We start from the raw sequence: 15,687 nt of genomic DNA, 5'->3' as shown, positions 1-15,687 counted from the left end.
TTCATAAGTAGGGACTGCAGGAGAGCCGTCACCTGATGCCCACCATCACCTAATTTCTCAAACAAGTGCTTTCATCGACCACCTCCGTTTCCTCCCTTCCCATTGCTCTCCTCACCCCTTACTATGTGGCCTCTATTATGTTATTGTAGCCCACCCAGTGAGTAGCTTTATTTTCAAGCCCAGTGGCGTAATTCCATCTCTGGTGCTCTGGGCTTTGCCGTATTTATCTCTGTTGACCGCTGCCTCCCTGTTACCGTTGATACTATACTAGTCTGGTTAGATCATGTGAGGTCTTAGAAGCTGTGTCAAAGATTCTAGATTTTATCTTAAATGCGATAGGGTGTCATAGAAAAAGTGTAAGCTTTTGATCAGGTTTATATTTTTAAGCTCTCCCTCAGGCATGCGCACGGAGAATGGTTTGGAGGGAGCAAAAGCAGAAGTGGTGGAGTCAGTTTAGTGGCCTTTAGGATAAGTGGTTAGGAATCTGGGTTAGCGTAAGAGCACTAGGTATGGAATAAGAGGTTGTTTCAGGGTGTATTTAAGAGAGGGATTGAATAAAATTGGTGAGTAACTGGATGTGGGGTGCATAAGAGTGAGGTGTCAAAGATGGCTTCCAAGTTTATGAGATGAGTAGGTGAAAGTGCTAATATGGGGAGCAAATTTGGAGAAGAATCTACAGAGTTAAGTTTTAAGTTTTACATACATTACATTTGAACTGCTAAGGGGAATATATCTAGATATTACCTGTCTAGAGATCAAAAGGGTGGTCTTATACTGAAGATCTCAATTTCTTAGAGAACCTTTCCTGATTGTTCATCTAAATTATAATCTCTTAAACACTTTCTCTTAGCACTCTGTGCTTTCTCTTTAACTTGTCACCATTTGTAATTACATATTTGTGACTTAAATTTAATGTCCATTATCCATTATCCCCACCAGATTTCAGGAGGGTAAGGATTGTGTCTGTTTTATTAGGTTCTGTATCAAGAACTTTGAATGGTGGCTGGAACATAGTAAATGCTCAAATGCATTTTTTGAATATTTATATAAGACCCAAATCTGTTCATGGCTGTGAGACTACGGAATCTATGCATGGTCTTTGGAGTCAGACATCTTAGGGTTGAGCACTAATTCTCTCACTTACTGTTTGTGATTTGGGGCAAATTATTAATCTGAGTTATTGTTTGAGTCTTTGTAAATTGAAGGAAAAGAGTGTTCGTGTCACAGGGTGGTTGTAAGGATTAAAGACAAACCGCAAGTGGCTTTTAGCACTGTATGCTCAGTCGTGTTGGACTCTTGCAACCCCATCGACGGTAGCTCACCAGGCTCCTCTGTCCATGGGATTTTACAGGCAAAAATAGTGGAGTGGGGTGCCATTCCCTTCTCCAGGGAATCTTCCTCACCCAGGGATTGAATTGCATCCCTTTCATCTCCTGCATTGGCAGGCAGGTTCTTTACCACTAACATCACTGGATAGGATTCATTTTAGCACTGGGGAAATGAATGCTCAAATCAATAGCTCAAAATCAATAGCTTTTCACATTCTTAGTAATCATTACTGCTTATTTTTATTTTGATATTTTGCCATCGTTTAAAATTCAACATGCAAAAAATCAAACTCAGCGTATTATTCTGTTATCCAGTTCTTTGGTATCTGTCAGAAACAAGAGCATTCTCTCTATTATCCTGGGTCAGAATTTGCTTTCTTTTTCACTCCCTATTTCTGATTATTCACAAGTATTTTGATCTTTCCTTTGGGAGATTTCTTTGTATCTGTCTCTTCTTGCTGGGATATTAGGCATTCTCAACTCTGCTTCCTGTGAGTCCTGGCCAGATCTCCATTCATGAGTATCCCAGTCCCCAGTATTGAATGGTTTCCTATCTGCTTGTCTTCACATCCTTTGTTCATTTGTTTTTCCTCTATTAGAATATAAACACCTTTAAGGCAAGCGCAGTGGCTTATATACTCCTGCCACCACGGACAACTGATTTTAGTTTTGTGTCTGGGGTAGACACCCTATGAATTTATCAATTCACTTGTCAGGATACAGTCCCCAGATGGCTACATTTATATGAGGAATGTTGATCAAGGACTGTTCTTAACGAAAGTCACAAGGAGAGGAGAGAGCACTGATGTGCAAAGTTGGATGTTAAATGTTGTAAAGCAGTCAGTTTTAAGACAGCTGCCTACATCGGTCCTAGCTTTTACATCTTTTTAGATGGATAAAGCAAGGATTTGTTGTTAACGTTTCCATTTGCTTTTATTTTTGTCTTTTGTGAAGCAGTTACGACTGCTTCCTTGAGATGGCAGATTTCATGTTTGAGGTTGAACTTCCGTAGCTTGGGCAAAATGAAGCAGGGTGGGTCGGCTACCTTACCACAACCCTAACAAAGCTTCCTTTAGCACAAGATCTTATCAGAGTTTCTAATGACACATTTAGTAGAATATGTGCTATGCAGCAACAGATCCCTCATGGTTAGGATCTCTGAATGTATATCTGGAAGGACAAGGGCTCTTTATTCTGCCTTCATAAAAATGGACTGCAAGAGCTGTCCTTTATATTTGCTCTTAATGGGGCCATTAAGTGCTGTGTATTGTGAATTCATGTAATGCTACTGGATGTATTATAAAGCCATGGTATTTATATCTTTCCCTGAAGCACAGGATTTCTTTTTGCTTACTCCGGACATCTCTAAAATCCATTTATTTATTCTTTTTATCTCTTTCTTTTTACTTTTTTCCCCCTTTCCTTCCTTTTGCTCTTTTTCTTTCTTCCTTCTTTCCATCACTAATTTAGGTAATAGTATCCAAAAACAATAAATTTGATTTAATATATATTTTTTCACTTTGAAAAACATATGCTTTCTAAAAGAATCAAATTCAAGAACTCAGCTCCCGGATCTTCTAACTATAAAGAAATTTTAAATCAGTGTTATTCTTGATAATGCCTTAAATTGATTGAATTATTACCTTGACTGCATCCTTTTAATCAACTAACCCCACACTATGACCTTATTTGAAATAAAGAAAGCAGTGAAGTTGGTCACAGAAGACTTCATTGACTGAAATGAGCCTCTTTTGAACAGTGAGCTTATTTTGATCTGCTTTCATACAGGTTTGCCTCAGTGAAATGAGAGCACACATAAGAACATGCCAGAAGTACATAGATAAGTACGGACCACTGCAAGAGCTTGGAGAGACAACAGCAAGGTTTGCTTCTGTACACTTTGCTTTAATGCTAAATCTGACATGCTTATAAAGAATTTAATGGGCTGGAAAGCTTAACATTGTATTATGAAAATATGTATATGGTTATGTTTTGGCTCCTAATCATAATCCCTCTTATTAGTAATCATTTGTTTTCAATGATTAATAGCAGTAATTACAAAAGAATTTTCCTCTCTCTGCTTTAAAAACTTTGGGGAGAACCAACTGGACATTGGAGAGATTGAGGAAGCTTCCTCAGACAAGTTTATATGGAGGAAGATTCAAAAATAGAAAGCAGAACTGTTCAGTTTCTGTTAGGCTCTGTGTTGTGACTAAGAGTCCTGAAGGAGATGATGGTTATGAGATTATTGTCTTTAGTTTTCCATCACCACTGCTCAGTCTCCTAGCTCATTCCCGCTCATTTTCCTGCTTACTCTTTAGAAGGGACAAAGTGACATCTCAGTATATATTCTAACACGAAAGAACACGCATGGGGTAGGCATTCTGAATCCTACAATCTGTTTGCTGGGTAATCTTATATGGGGCTGGAGGAAGGATAGAGACAGCTAGTAGGTGTAACGGAGGATATTGATCATTATTTTTTCTTAAAAAAAAAAAGGAAATAAATCTAGGTCATTAAAACTCCAGGAGATAGTGGAGGATGGGGGAGCTTGGCATGCTGCAGTTCAGAGGGTGGAAAAGAGTTGGATACAACTCAGCAACTGAAGGACAACAATTCTGAATGGCAAAGGAATTACAAAGTTTGGCATTTGCCTCTGCTGAAGAAATAGATAAAGCTTTGTGTACTACTGAATGGAGATAATGGCTTTGAAACCATTAAGTCTTCCTATGAATTCAGCTATCCAGTAGAGATATTCAGTATAATTTATTTTCCTCTCCTGAAGATAAATGTTAGTTATGCTCATTTTAAGAAATTACATGTATCAATTCAGTTCCGTTTAGTTGCTCAGTCCTGTCTGACTTTTTGCGACCCCGTGAATCGCAGCACGCCAGGCTTCCCTGTGCATCACCAACTCCCGGAGTTCACTCAAACTCGTGTCCATAGAGTCAGTGATGCCATCCAGCCATCTCATCCTCTGTCATCCCCTTCTCCTCCTGCCCCAATCCCTCCCAGCATCAGGATCTTTTCCAATGAGTCAACTTTTTGCATGAGGTGGCCAAAGTATTAGAGTTTCAGCTTTAGCATTAGTCCTTTCAATGAACACCCAGGACTGATCTCCTTTAGAATGGACTGGTTGGATCTCCTTGCAGTCCAAGGGACTCTCAGGAGTCTTCTCCAACACCACAGTTCAAAAGCATCAATTCTTCGGCGCTCAGCTTTCTTCACAGTCCAACTCTCACAGCCATACATGACCACTGGAAAAACCATAGCCTTGACTAGACAGACCTTAGTCGGCAAAGTAATATCGCTGCTTTTTAATAGGCTATCTAGGTTGGTCATAACTTTGCTTCCAAGGAGTAAGTGTCTTTTAATTTGGAGCCCCCCAAAATAAAGTCTGACACTGTGTCCACTGTTTCCCCATCTATTTCCCATGAAGTGATGGGACCAGGTGCCATGATCTTTGTTTTCTGAATGTTGAGCTTTAAGCCAACTTTTTCACTCTCCTCTTTCACTTCCAGCAAGAGGCTTTTTCGTTCCTGTTCACTTTAGCACAGGACAAAATACTTAATATTTTGTAATAATCTATCAAGGAAAAGAATCTGAAAAAGAATGTATATACATGTATATACAACTGAATTATTGTGCTATATGCCTGAAACTAACGTGACAGTGTAAATCTACTCTACTTCAATAAAAAAAATTTTTTTAAAGATAAAAAAGGGGAATGCCCTAGCACTCTACTGGTTAGGACTCTACACATTCACTGCCAAGGGCCCAGGTTTAATCCCTGACTGGGGAGCTGAAATCCTATAAGCTGTTCAATGCAGCCAAAAAAAAATTTTTTTAAGAAATACTACTCCAATATATCTTAAATTTCATAATCCAGAAGTCTGAATGTTTTTCTAGAGATTACTTTGCAAATGCACCTTTTATTATAGGATTAGATTTATTCCATACTCCTGTAAATTCTGAGTATTTTAGCTCTAAGAAGAGTTTTGAATTCTGTTAGACTGGTCCCAGGGACCAGTAGGAAGGAAGGCTAACAAGCGAGCTAAAGAAGCATGTGGTTTGACTGGAAAGTTGATATGAAAATTTTAAAGTATATGAATACTAATTTATCCTGCTAGTTAGAATTAAACAACGAAGAGTTAAAATAACCAAAATGAGAAGGGTTGTTGATTAATTAGTCTTACAAGATAGATTAATATTTGCATTTAATATAGAAATCTTTGCTTTATAGAACTTATAATTCAAATTTTTTAAGTTCTTATGCAAGGAAACTATCCAGAATACATGTCTTGGGGAACAGGAAGTTATATCTATAATGGAAAATGAGTGAAAAATTCCAAGCCTCCGTATTGTCCCTCAGAATTTAAGGCAGCACTATGCAATGGAAATATAATGCAGAACACATGTAATTTTAAATTCTCTAGTAGCAATATTCAAAAAGTAAAAACAAGTGAAATTAATTTTTCATGTATGTATTCAACTGGTTAAAATATTCTCCTTTGAACATGTAATCAATATATAAATTATTGAGACATTTTATATATAAAGCTTGTAAACTTCAGAGTGTATTTTAAACTTCTAGCATATCTCAGTTTGGACTGACCATATTTCAAGTGCCCGGTAGACACATACCTAATAGCTACTCCACTGGACAACACAGATGCGAAGGACAGGTACTCCTAGATGCGCATAAAGAAGTAACAGGGTAGTTGTGGGCTGTTTTTCTTTCTTCACTGGATGCTAATACTGTGAGTTGACATCTGTGGTTATATTTGCCAGTGTCATCAGATATTCTGGTTGGAGAACAAGTAACACCCAATTCAGATGTTACCTGAATTAGAAAAAGAAGTAAAAGAGACAGAAAAAGTAACATAGATACAGCTGGGTGGTATGATCCTCTGTTTCTCAGTTAATGGAGCACTCAGAGTGTACTTTCCTTTCAAAGAAAATAAAGTGCTTCAAGTGCACTATAACTGTGTCTCTGTCCTGCCCCTGTGAGGTTACACATTTGCATTGCTCATGAGAAAAAATTTAGGCACCAAGATTATTATCAGGATAGGAAAATGAATATGAAATCGAAAGAATGAGCACTAGAAACTAGATCCACCTACATTCTGTTTTTTATCTCTAGTAAAGTGACTGCTGTCTAATTATCAGTAATTTCAGTAATATTTGTGTTCTATGCAATTTCCAGGTGTGTATGTCCTTTTTGTCAGAAGGAATTGGATGAAGACAGTTTGCTGGATCATTGCATTACTCATCACAGATCAGAAAGGAGACCTGTGGTGAGAAATTTTGTTACTATATATTTCTGCAGTATCTAAATTTGATATACATTAGAAAATCCATTTATGGGCTTCTATTTATGGATATATCATAAAGGATAATTTATGTCAAGGTTACAGTGATTCTATGACTATGAACACCATGTGAAAGTGTCTAGTTGAAACCGACAAGAATTACCAGTGTGCAATTACTCTTTCATTTATGGAATTAGACAACATTGTCTCTTACAGATAATCATGGGCATAATCAACTAAGCAGATCAAAAATGCATAGTTAAGATTTAATGTTAGTATGCTAACTGTGCTCACATCCTAACTGAGAAACATTTTTTAATAATGCAAATATGGTTATGAAGGCAATAATACACTAGACATGAAAAGTAGGAAGTCATTCACCTTTATTAATCAATTCATTATTTTATTTCAGAGTCTGAATATTTATCAATAGGCTCACAGATTAAAATGCATATTGTTTATTATTTCCTTGATCTATTGTGAATGCTGCCTTTCTTAGTTCTGCTTTGCAGTGTGGCTCTTACAATTTTCATTTTTGTATAGTTGAGAGGTAAGACAGGGTGATGATGGGTCATCATGGGTCATCATCATTTACTTGGCCATTTTACTTGTTTTTAACATTTGGATTGCTGCCAGTTTTTAGGATTTGCATTCACGTTCATGTAGGTTTAAACTTTTCTTTCTATATCATTTTTTTTCTTAGGAGGAAATTCCATAAATTGATATTTTGGGGCCCAAGAGTGCAAGTTTTAATTAATACTCAAAACGTATTCTAAAAAGTTTGAGTCAGTTTATATTTGTGTCAGCAATTGTTGAGTAAACTGCTTTTACCTTAGCCGGCCAAAATTGGGTTACATTTATTTTTAAATTGACAGATGTAAAATGATACCTTGAAGATTATTTTGGATTTTATGAACTGAACTGAACTGAACTGAAACAGAACTAAAATGTGTGTGTGTGTGTGTGTGTGTGTGTGTGTGTGTGTGTTTCATATATGTAACAGTTTGGGGGTTTTTTGAGTTTTAAAGTTTTTTTTTCTTTTCATAAAATCCTTTTGGAAGGTGGATGAGGTTGAAATGTAAGTTTATTAGATGATTGATAGATAGCACTTACAACAATACTATGAGATAGAGATGATTATTATTTTACCAACGGTAAACTCAGACTCAGAGAGGTTAAGTCTTACAGCTGGTAAGTAAGCAGAGCTATAGTTTGAAGCCCAGTGTCTATCTAGCTCTGGGGCATAAACACCTGTGCTCTACTAGCAAGTCAAGAGAAAAGCCCCACAGCACAGTCAAAGGTCTTTTTTTATTCACCCTAATGATCCAGGGGTTTGGTTCTTGGAATGGCTAGCTAGGAGCTTGATATGTGTTGGGGGAGCAGCGGAGATTGTCATGGGCTTTTCCTGTTTAAGTTGCCCTTGGAGGAACTGAGCTAAGGAAGTATTTTACGATTGGTCCCTGGGGTACCTTCCTAGAGGAATCTTGAAGAAAGCATTGGGGGACTTCCCTGGTGGTCCAGTGGCTAAGACTCCGAGCTCCCAATGTAGGGGACCTACGTTCAATCCCTAGTCAGGGAACTAGGTCCCACATGCCACAACTAAGAGCTGGTACAGCCAAATAAATAAGTAAATATTTAAAAAAGAAGAAAGAAAACATTAAGATGGCATAATAATGACTACCACATACTGAGTTTTCTTGGTTTGTCTTTTGGTTTGTTTTGGTCATATGCACAGCTTGCAGGATCTCAGTTCTCCAACCAGGGAACAAACCCGGGCCCCTGCAGTGAAAGTGCCAAGTCATAACCACTGGACTGCAGGGGAATTCCCGATACACTGAATTCTGGGTGCCTCTTGAACTCAGTGAAATTTAACTTAGATGTCTATTATATCTACTACTATGGGCAAGAATCCCTTAGAAGAAATGGAATAGCCTTCATAGTGAACAAAAGAGTCCAAAATGCAGTACTTGGATGCAAGCTCAAAAACAACAAAATGATCTCTGTTTGTTTCCAAGGCAAACCATTCAATATCACAGTAGTCCAAGTCTATGCCCCGACCAGTAATCCTGAAGAAGCTGAAGTTGAACAATTCTATGAAGACCTACAAGACCTTCTAGAACTAACACCCCCAAAAGATGTCGTTTGCATTATAGACAGCTGGAATGCGAAAGTAGGAAGTCAAGAGATACCTGGAGTAACAGGCAAATTTGGCCTTGGAGCACAAAATGAAGCAGGGCAAAGGCTAACAGAGTTTTGCTAAGAGAACACACTGGTCATAGCAAACACACTCTCCAACAACACAAGAGAAGACTCTACAAGAGCCTCTTGGTGAAAGTGAAAGAGGAGAGTGAAAAAGTTGGCTTAAAACTCAACATTCAGAAAATGAAGATCATCGCATCCGGTCCCATCACTTCATGGCAAATGGATGGGGAAAGAATGGAAACAGTGGTAGACTTTATTTTAGGGGGCTCCAGAATCACTGCAGATGTTAACTGCAGCCATGAAATTAAAAGACACTTGCTCCTTGGAAGAAAAGCTATGATTAACCTAGACAGTATATTAAAAAGCAGAGACAGTACTTTGCCAACAAAGGTCCGTCTAGTCAAGGCTATGGTTTTTCTAGTAGTCATGTATGGATGTGATTTGGACTATAAAGAAAGCTGAGTGCCAAAGACCCTGATGCTGGGAAAGATTGAAGGCAGGAGGAGAAGGGGACGACAGCGGATGAGATGGTTGGATGGCATCACCGACTTGATGGACATGAATACGCTCTGGGAGTTGGTGATGGACAGGGAAGCCTGGCATTCTGCAGTCCTTGGGGTCAAAAAGAGTCAGACATGACTGAGCGACTGAACAGAACTGACCGAGTGCCTCTTTAACTTCTCCCAGCAACCCTATGAAGGAGATATCATCAACGCAGCCTGAGCCGTGACTAGTAGTGCCCAGGTGCTGGTCTGGCTGGAGGAACACTAGGCATTCTGGACTATGGGCAGCACTATAGCATCCATCCAGGCCAGGCACCTTACGTGTCTATCCATTGGTACTGGATGTATCCATTGGCACATTTCCAGCAGAAATCCTGTCCATGTGCTGCTCAGTTTGGCCATCAGATTGAAGATCACCCGTGGAAGCTGGGTCTTCTGTTATTTAGAGGTCATAGAAGTCACTGAAGAAAACTGCCAAAAGGATAGAAATAAATCAGGAATCATGGGATCAGACTGCCTGTGGAATTTAGCAGTTAAAAAGCCTAAGTGAAAGTCGCTCAGTCGTGTCCAACTCTTTGTGGACCCCATGGACTATACAGTCCATAAAATTCTCCAGGCCAGAATACTGGAGTGGGTAGCCGTTCCCTTCTCCAGGGGATCTTCCCAACCCAGGGACTGAACCGAGGTATCCCGCATTGCAGGGTAGTAAAAGAATCAGGTGGTAATGCTTGGGTACTGGGTGATGTTTGCAGCCATATCAAATCAAGGCTAAAGCAAGTTTCCTAGAGGAAGCTGTGTACTCTCACAGTTGGGGAACCCAAGCTGGGAAGGATGCTGTCTTGGCTTAAGGCAGGAGCAGATTGTTCAGAAAAGTCATGGTTCTGTAAAACACTAGGGCTGTGTAAAAGTGGTTACTGGAACAGAATATCTTCAGGTTTCCTCCGTTAGTGTTTCATGCTTGATTGAGTGTACAAGCTTAAGACAAGCCCCACTCCCTGGTGGCTCAGACAGTAAAGAATCTGCTTGCAGTTGGGACATGAAGGTTTGATCCCTGGATTGGCAAAATCCCCTGGAGAAGGGAATGGCAACCGACTCCTGTATTCTTGCTTGGAGGAGCCTGGTGGGCCATCGCACATGGGGTCGCAAAGAGTCGGACATGACTGAGTGACTTTCAGTTTGCCACTAGAAGTCAGATTAAACCTGTGGTTATGAAAAGGCTGGAGGCAGATCCTGTGGCAGCATTTACGCAGCACTAATGGGGACACATATGTGAAAATACCTCAAGGAGGTCCTTGGACAAGGAGGATTGAGTCTAAGACTGCCTCTGGATTGGCATGGAATGTAGTGAGGGATTACTGCTTTAAAGGACTGAATTGCTAGGTTTGCCTGCAGAGAAGGTCAGTGATGTCATCTGACTTAACAGATATAAGTAGTCTCTAGATAGAGATTTGAGCAAAGGATTCTGCCTTCCAGATAGAATTAGATAATTCAAAAATCAAGCCGCAAGCAACTAATCCTTTATTTCTGAGTTGCTCAAGCAAACTAGGGTAGTAGGTTAAGAACATCAAGAAGTTTGAACAAGTCCTTTTCATAATACAGTAATTAACTATATTCTGCTGCATTTTTTTTAAAGTATATCTATGTAATATTAGACTTAAAAGAGGCAAATGATACAGCATGCTTCAGATTGAATTATGAGACCACTCGAGAGAAATTTAGTATTTTATCATATTAAGGGAAGATATTTCAGCAAGAACCCCACTTTCTGGCTATCCTCTTTGTCCAGTGTTTTCTTTCAGTGGTTGGTTCTTATTTATCCTTTAGAACTCACCTTAAATCTCAGTTCCCTGACACCAAAATTATTTTCAGCTCTTGCTTTTTTTTCTCATTTATCACAGTTGTATGTTGTGTGTTTATTTTGTGTCTGTCTCTCCCTCCAAATTAATAGGTTCATGAAGCCATAGAACTTATTAATAATTTCTTTGTTCAACATTGCAGGCCCAGCTCTTGGTGGAGAACTTAGCTACAGTAGGATAGATATAGTGATATGAAAAATAGGATATTGTAAAAATCATAGTTCCATCCACCCAAGTTCAAAGGTAGATTTATTTTCTGCCTTGATCCTGAGATTCATTCTTTGTGAGAAGGGACAGGACTTCATTTGGTTTGAAATTAAAAACTATATTGACAGAAGCTGAGCCCTAATCCCCACAGCAGTTTATTTCCGTGGGTATTCAGAATATCTGTAGCTTTATGGAGCAGTGGGAACGTACATGCATAAATGTTTAGGAAGGAAGAAAATCTTCATTAGATTTGCTTCCAAACTCCTATTATTAGGTGTTCAATCTGGTACCTTAATTTTGGTGGAAGATTTGCCCGTAATTATTTTCAATGCATGACTCTTTTCTTTTGGTATTGGATTCAGTTATCTTTAATTTCTTCCTCAAATGGTATTTACCATTATATAAAAAGTGTTCTTCAATTGACTGAGCTGCCGTGGGGATTAATCTAAACCACAGACAGAGCTGGGTATCCATCATAACAGACGTTCCAAAAGACTGAAATTGGTGGTAGCTTCTAATATGGTGGCTGTTATTTACCAATTGCGTTCACCATCAGATCAAGTCCATACTGAGATGAGGCCAACGTCTGTTTTTTTTTTTAATTGAAGTATAGTTGTTGTACAATGTTATATAAGTTACAAGTATAGGTATACAGTATAGTGATTCACAACTTGTAAAGGTTGTACCCATTTATAGTTATTATAAAATATTAGCTATATTCCCTGTGTTATACAATATATCCTTGTAGCTTATTTAATACATAATAGTTTGTATCTCTTAATCCCCGACCTCTATGTTGCCCCTCCCCGCTTCCTTCTCCCCACTAGTAACCAGTAAGTTATTATCTATGAATCTATTTTTTTTGAGGCCAGTATCTTTTGATGTATGCTGTAAAATTGTTGGTCTGCAAGAAGCACAAGCTGGAATCAAGATTGCAGGGAGAAATATCAATAACCTCAGATATGCAGATGACACCACCCTTATGGCAGAAAGTGAAGAGGAACTAAAAAGCCTCTTGATGAAAGTGAAAGTGGAGAGTGAAAAAGTTGGCTTAAAGCTCAACATTCAGAAAATGAAGATCATGGCATCTGGTCCCATCACTTCATGGGAAATAGATGGGGAAACAGTGGAAACAGTGTCAGACTTTATTTTATGGGGCTCCAAAATCACTGCAGATGGTGATTGCAGCCATGAAGTTAAAAGATGCTTACTCCTTGGAAGGAAAGTTATGACCAACTTAGATAGCATATTAAAAAGCAGACATTACTTTGCCAACAAAGGACAATCTCGTCAAGGCTATGGTTTTTCCAGTGGTCATGTATGGATGCAAGAGTTGGACTGTGAAGAAAGCTGAGTGCCGAAGAATTGATGCTTTTGAACTGTGATGTTGGAGAAGACTCTTGAGAGTCCCTTGGACTGCAAGGAGGTCCAACCAGTCCATTCTAAAGGACATCAGCCCTGGGTGTTCTTTGGAAGGAATGATGCGAAAGCTGAAACTCCAGTACTTTGGCCACCTCATGCGGAGAGTTGATTCGTTGGAAAAGACTCTGATGCTGGGAGGGATTAGGGGCAGGAGGAGAAGGGGATGACAGAGGATGAGATGGCTGGATGGCATCACCAACTCTATGGACGTGAGCTTGAGTAAACTCCAGGAGTTGGTGATGGACAGGGAGGCCTGGCGTGCTGCAATTCATGGGGTCGCAAAGAGTCGGACACAACTGAATGACTGAACTGAACTGAATAGTAGTATGGTCTGGGAGCATATCTGAATAAAGAGAGATAGTAAAGGATGAGCTGACATTAGGAAATTGGCAATGGTTGTCTGACGAGGCCTTACAAATAGCCTCCTTTCTTGTAAGGAGGCTTTACAAGAGAAAAGAAGAGAAGTGAAAGGCAAGGGAGAAAAGGAAAGATAAACCCATATGAATGCAGAGTTCCAAAGAATTGCAAGGAGAGATAAGAAAGCCTTCTTCAGTGATCAATGCAAAGAAATAGAGGAAAACAATAGATTGGAAAGACTAGAGATCTCTTCAAGAAAATTAGAGATACCAAGGGAATATTTCATGCAAAGATGGGCACAGTAAAGGACAGAAATGGTATGGACCTACCAGAAGCAGAAGATATTAAGAAGAGGTGGCAAGAATACACAGAAGAACTATACAAAGAAGATCTTCATGACCCAGAAAACCACAATGGTGTGATCACTCACCTAGAGCCAGACATCCTGGAATGTGAAGTCAATGTGATGCTTAGGAAGCATCACTACGAACAAAGCTAGTGGAGGTGATTGTATTCAGCTGAGCTATTTCACATCCTAAAAGATGATGCTGTGGAAGTCCTGCAATCTGTATTCCAGCAAATTTGGAAAACTCAGCAGTGGCCACAGGCCTGGAAAAGGTCAGTTTTCATTCCAATCCCAAAGAAAGGCAATGCCAAAGAATGCTCAAACTACCACACAATTGTACTCATTTATTATGCTAGCAAAATAATGCTGAAAATTCTCCAAGTCAGACTTCAACAGTACGTTTACCAAGAACTTCCAAATGTTCAGGCTGGATTTAGAAAAGGCAGAGGAACCAGAGATCAAATTGCCAACATCCGTTGGATCATAGAAAAAGCAAGAGAGTCCCAGAAAAATATCTATCTCTGCTTCATTGGCTATGCCTTTGACTGTGTGGATCACAACAAACTGGAAAATTCTTCAAGAGATGGGAATACTAGACCACCTTACCTGCCTCCTGAGAAATCTGTTTGCAGGTAAAGAAGCAACAGTTAGAACTGGACATGGAACAATGGACTGGTTACAAATTGGGAAAGGAGTACGTCAAGGCTGTGTATTGTCACCCTGCCTATTTAACTTCTATGCAGAGTACAGTTTGTGAAATGTGAGACTGGATGAAGCACAAGCTGGAATCAAAATTGCCAGAGGAAATACCAATAATCTCAGATATGCATATGACCACCCTTATGGCAGAAAGTGAAGAGGAACTAAAGAGCTTCTTGATGAAAGTGAAAGAAGAGAGTGAAAATGTTGACTTAAAACTCAACATTCAGAAAATGAAGATCATGGCATCTGGTCCCATCACTTCATGGTAAATAGATGGGGAAACAGTGGAAACAGTGATAGACTCTATTTTCTTGGGCTCCAAAATCACTGCAGATGGTGACTGCAGCCATCAAATTAAGAGACGTTTGCTCCTTGGAAGACAAGCTATGACAAATCTAGACAGCATATTAAAAAGCAGAGAGATTACTTTGCCAACAAATGTCTGTACAGTCAGAGCTATGGTTTTTCCAGCAGTCATGTATGGATGTGAGAGTTGGTCCATAAAGAAGGCTGAGCACCGAAGGACTGATGCTTTTGAACTGTGGTGTTGGAGAAGACTCTTGAGAGTCCCTTGGACTGCAAGGAGATCAAACCAGTCAATCCTAAAGAAAAGCAGTTCTGAATATTCATTGGAAGGACTGATGCTGAAGCTGGAGCTCCAATACTTGGATTACCTGATGTGAAGAGCTGACTCATTAGAAAAGACCCTGATGCCGAGAAAGATTGAAGGCAGGAGGAGAAGGAGATGACAGAAGATGAGATGGTTGGATGGCATCACCGACTCAATGGACGTGAGTTTGAGCAAGCTCCAAGTGATGGTGAAGGACAGAGAAGCCTGGAGTGCTGCAGTCCATGGGGTTGCAAAGAGTCAGACACAATCAAGCAACTAAACAACAACAACCTTAGGGAGAGTGTAGGTGAACACTTAAGGACTTAGGTCATGATCATCAGTCTCTCACTTTACCATTTCTTTCCCTTTCCTATTCTTACTCTCTCCTTCCTTATGTCAAATTCCCCAATTCAAGAAACAGAAGAAATTTTTAAAGTAGTATAGACTGTCATCCATTGTTTTGTAGTGTCTTTCTGGTGAAAGTCTCTTCAGTCACACAACTAAATTCTCTATACACCTGAAGTCTGATGCCTCCACTAGTTCTCTTAACATCAGACTGAAAAGAAAAACTACTTTGCTTGAAATTCCAGGTTTTCTGTAGATTTCCCGTCCACTGGGCTCAAAGCTCCTTAATCATGGGACCAAGGCTTAGTCATCTCTGTTCCTCTGACTCGATACGGGGAGAAGAGAAATCACATGAGCTGCTCAGAAGAGTGTATGTCGATTAGTACTGGTTCCAACTTACTGTTCCAAACTCTCCTCCCCCGGCTGCCCACATGCCCTGTCTCCAGCTTCACTGAGCATTTTCCCATTGCCTAAGCAGGCCTGGTCGTTTTAGGGTT

General features: G+C 39.6%; 1 protein-coding gene across 2 annotated transcripts in view; it reads left to right on the top strand.

Annotated features, from left to right (window-relative positions):
- RNF125 (ring finger protein 125) overlaps positions 1-15,687 on the top strand; it is a 115,110-nt gene that overhangs the window by 88,798 nt on the left and 10,625 nt on the right. For both annotated transcript variants that reach the window (XM_060405383.1, XM_027960741.3), the window contains 2 exons: positions 3,117-3,211; positions 6,535-6,625. In XM_060405383.1, the coding sequence (XP_060261366.1) occupies positions 3,117-3,211; positions 6,535-6,625 (186 nt within the window). The remainder of the gene's footprint in view (positions 1-3,116; positions 3,212-6,534; positions 6,626-15,687) is intronic.

The sequence above is a fragment of the Ovis aries genome, chromosome 23 (genome assembly GCF_016772045.2).
Source record: "Ovis aries strain OAR_USU_Benz2616 breed Rambouillet chromosome 23, ARS-UI_Ramb_v3.0, whole genome shotgun sequence".
In the NCBI taxonomy this organism is placed as follows: Eukaryota; Metazoa; Chordata; class Mammalia; order Artiodactyla; family Bovidae; genus Ovis; species Ovis aries.
Note: the sequence above shows the minus strand (reverse complement) of the source record. Positions and strands in the feature narration are given on the sequence as shown.